Genomic DNA, 4,609 nt, shown 5'->3' on the forward strand with positions numbered 1-4,609 from the left:
TTATAAATTAATGGCAAACATTTCATTGGGGGCTTCTTGGCCGGCTGGAAAAGCATGCTGGGATATTTAGCCTTTCCAATACCTGGAATGTCCAAAATTAGCTCGGCATTCTAGGTTCTAACTTACAGAATTATAAGTCATTCTTTTACCAAACCCCATCTGTAGGAATATTTAATTAAAGGCTTCACAATGATTTTTGATCATTGTAACTAAAAAAAAATAATGGCTAAATGGAAAAAATGCACCCTTGTATGAAAGGTTCTTTGCAAAACTGCTTCAAAGGAAAATAGCATTGAGGTAATTGTTCAAATGTGCTGACAAGATATTTCCTTATGTAAATTCTGGTGACACAAGTTCCTCAAATCTTGCTGATAAATACAGGACACGATAAGCCAAACCAATGCATTCTAAAGGCTGCCAGCTGCTCTCGCCTGAAGACTAGAAGAGATCCAGCCACACTCAACCATGAAGATCCAAACAATCTTTTTGCTGTTAACAACAACTGTTATCTGCCTAGCTACTCATGGTGAGTATTCATTACCTAGATTGCACTTGATGAGATAGCCTTTCTAAGTAACTGTTTTCCAGTGTTTAAAGCAGGATGATGATATGACATTTATTGACTCTGAAGAAAACAAATGATGGGAAAGTATTTGGTTCTGCTCACTATATTTCATGTTGTTTTATAGTCTGAACACTCTCACAGCAAAGTTTGCATTGTCTTCAGATATAGAAAACAAAGAAAAGGCTACTAAATGGCAGAGATGAGCACTAGCTGTCTGCCATTTCAAAACCAGTCCAATCTAATTTAACCAGGCCAGTAAGGTTGTTTAGTGAAGGGTTTCCTGTCTGATCTAGAGAAAACATAATTGCAATTTGTTTGCAGGGTTTTCATTGGTTCAGATCTGGCTTTGAATAGGAGTACACTATGTCATATCAAACAAATCATCCTTTGTGATTTTTTTTTCCCCCTCAGCAAAATGATTGAGATTACAGATGAAAATAGTAAAAGATATGTGTTGGAAATCCTCATGCATGATTTCAGATTAAGAAATTTTAAATAGATACTAAGAACCTTTGAACATTACTGCACAAGAGACCAAATAACCCATCAGGCCTGTGTCAGTTCTTTTGCTTAGAGCAATCCAAAACCAGAAACAGATCAGAAACACTCAAGGTATATTCCATTGTGACTGTGCATTAACTTTCAGTAAATTACATCGTTTACTGGGTGTATGGCATTATTGCAAAGTAGGTTAAGAATCAGAAACACAGACATTCTACCTGTCTAATGACAGGTTCAATAATAAAATGAATCTTACCTATGTCAGGCAGGCTGGGCGGGAGTGGGCAGGAGCAGGTGCGGAGCTAATCGCCACCTGCGATCGGCTGCGCGCCGCCATTTTGAATGGGCGGGCCAATTAAGGCAAAAGAGCTGCCTCACGGAGATTGAATAGACAATAAAAGTTTTTAAAAATTCAAGTAACAAAATAATATAAACATGTCCCTTCATGTGACCGTGTCACATCAGCTGGGACATGTTTCTCAAGTTTACCAAACTTATTTATTAATTTTATAAAACCTTCAGGAAAACTCATCCCGCCTGTGTATGAGGTTTCCTGGAAAACACAAAGACCGCGCGAGCTCTTTGCCTGCCCGCCAAGCTTAAGGTTGGACGGGGAGGGCTGTTAATGAGGTAATTTACTTTCCTAATGGCCTTAATAGCCCTTTGACAGTTCGGCGGGCGCGCAGCCACCTCTGACACACACCCGCCGAATGCAATATTGAAATGATGCGCAATGACATCAGGGCACACGCCCGATGTCATCTCGTGACATTTTACGCCTCAGCATGTCAGGCCCGCCCCCACACGCCAACAGCAATATTCTGGCCATAAGGAGGCTGAAATCTGTTGTCGTTGTGAGGGGACTTACCGCACTACAAATATTATATTCTGTAAAATGAAAGGTTATTTAGGAATTTTGCCTTCATTTTAATGCAGAAAAAATGATTGGAGCTTGAACCTAATGTCCTGATTTGCATTCCACTAGGCAAAATTTCAGAACAGGAGTGAGAATTTAGAAAAATGCACCTTACATATAATCTTCTACATTGTAAAAATAAATGCTTATTCCTTTCAAGGAAGTAAAATAAACATCAATTTTGTTAATGCAACTCGTATATTTCCTGAAGTTTCATGATGCCGTTGTTAACCCGCCACGTTCTTTTTCTTTCACTATAGGTCCGTCCTTAGGAATCTCAAAAAACACGAGATGCAAATGTGTGAAAGTCAGCTCTCAATTCATTGCACCACGAAGATATCAGCATATCGACATATTTCCTCCGGGCTCCTTCTGCAGGAAAGTAGAGATTATGTAAGTATTACAATAAATCGATCGCCAACAACAAAGCAAACTTATCGGCTATTCAAATTTCACAAGCCTAGAAAAATTATTCAATTAATTTTTACAGTATAAGCCAGGTGAAATGACTATCTTTTGCAACAAATCTTTTATAGTTTCGAATGTGACAGCTGATCTTTCAATACGGTCTTATCTGCATTGCACATTTATTGTTGTCTCCTAAGGCAGTCACTATAGACAAATGGTTTATAAATGCGCTTAAGTTTTTCATTATGTATTATACAGCAAAAGTTATCTTTCTTTATCACCTGTAGGACAACAAAGGTTTTTCTGTAATTTATCACAATTTAATTTCACATCAGTGTACAGAATGGCCTTGCTTTTGATTATTAAAATAAACACTAGTTTCTGAATTCAATCATCCACTGCTGACTGACTCTGGTTTAGCTGCTGTATAATTGCTCATCTTGATAGCACAATATACAGTTTACAAATTGTCATTAACATTTTAACCAAAAGATGTTCTGTTCATGTGTTACAGAATTACCCTGAAGAATACAGTGAAGGTCTGTGTGAATCCCCAAACTCCATGGGTCAAAAGAGTTGTTGGTCTCCTTACTGAAAAGTAAATATTGACTTTCAATGTTCAATTTTGCAAAACTATTTCCTTTTCCTATCATCTAGATATTATTGGTCTGCAATATCAGCATTACTTATTTACACATTATGCAGCTCTCAACCTTTAACTCCATATTTAGTATGACACAACAGTAGTTTCACAAGGGCTTTTCAGTGATGTGAAAGTTATATAGTGTCGTTCATGGCACCAAGACATCCCAAAGCACCTACAACCAATGAAGTCCTTCTGAAGTATTGTCACTGTATGTTAGAATCACCACAGCCAATGTGTGCACAACAAGTTCTCACAAACAGCAATAAGCTGATAATCACATAATGTGTTTTAGCAATGTTGATTGAGGGATAAATATTGGTCAGGGCACAAGTGTAATTCTCCATCTTTGTTTTGGCATTTCCAGATCAGAAGTCACTGTTCCACCTGCTGAAGTGACTTCAACTGAATGAATATGAATTGATCCGACACAAGGCAAAATTCTACTGCTTACTGAGCCGAGCTTTTGTTGTTTAAGCTAAACTGTAGCAGACTTACCAATATCTGAATTATTTTCTATTTTGCTCACACACACTCTAGCCAATATCACTGATGCACATAAATCCTTGTAGCATGCCAGTGTCTTTTTATGCTATTTTTATATAGTTTCTGGGACATAAGAGTTAATGCGTCAAAATATTTGAGCCAGTAAATTGAAACGTATTAACAAAGCTCTATGTATAATGGGATTTTAGTTTGATTTTTTACTGTCCCCGCACATTTAGAGGTAGAGGTAGAGATAGATTCTTGACTAACAAGGGAGTGAAAAGTTATAGGGGGGGTAGGTAGAATGTGGAGTTGAGCCCACAATCAGATCATCTTGAAGGGCAGGGCGGGTTCCAGGGACCGAATTACTTAGTCTGGCTCCTAATTCGTATGTTTGTATGTACACATATCGAAAGAAATAATTATTCTCTCATTGCAGGTACGAATAAATTGTTCGAAAATGTACATGTTTTATAATGGTTTTCTAAAACTGTGGGAGTGTTTGGCTTTAGGAATTCTAGATCTGTAACGTAATCAAATGCAATGACAACATGAAGGCAATATCACCTGTTATATCACTGATTAGGTATTGATGATTAATTAGAGTGCTCTGAAATTTAGCATAGTTCAGTTGTTAGGCTGTGACAATTACTAATATGACGATCGACTTTACAAACATGGTTTTATATTTTTGTTGTCACTAAGATGATAACTTTTGTATTCAGTGAATTTTATATTTGAGGCGATTGCTAAATAAATGACTCAGTTGTGTTAATCTTTGTTTCCGCTCTTTTATGTATGGTTAAGGTCCTATTAAGTGTCCGCAAGATTAAAGGTGTTACAACTTACAAATAAAAAAGAACCACACACAAACATAAAAATAACACAGGCCGGAATTTTCCCGCCCCTCACACTAGCGAGATCGACCGGACCGGCCAATTTGAATGGAGATTTCAATGGCTCACCAGGCCCACCGCGGGGAACCTGCAGCAAGGGGCTGGAAAATTCTGGCCACAGGGCAGAATTTTCCATTGATGTTGACATCAGGAGTCATAACAGGCCTGAGCGCACAACATGGAGGGAAGGCCAA

At 37.9% G+C, this 4,609-nt stretch overlaps 1 protein-coding gene across 1 annotated transcript; it reads left to right on the top strand.

The window, feature by feature from the left end:
* Nucleotides 1-405: 405 nt before the first annotated feature.
* Nucleotides 406-4,294, top strand: LOC144681705 (interleukin-8-like). The gene is made up of 4 exons (XM_078543581.1): nucleotides 406-526; nucleotides 2,255-2,375; nucleotides 2,905-2,988; nucleotides 3,401-4,294. Exons 1-4 carry the CDS (start codon nucleotides 466-468, stop codon nucleotides 3,444-3,446), a joined length of 312 nt encoding a protein of 103 aa, XP_078399707.1. The 5' UTR covers nucleotides 406-465; the 3' UTR covers nucleotides 3,447-4,294.
* The last annotated feature ends 315 nt before the right edge of the window (nucleotides 4,295-4,609 follow it).

Source organism: Cetorhinus maximus, chromosome 1 (assembly GCF_964194155.1).
Source record: "Cetorhinus maximus chromosome 1, sCetMax3.hap1.1, whole genome shotgun sequence".
Taxonomy (NCBI): domain Eukaryota; kingdom Metazoa; phylum Chordata; class Chondrichthyes; order Lamniformes; family Cetorhinidae; genus Cetorhinus; species Cetorhinus maximus.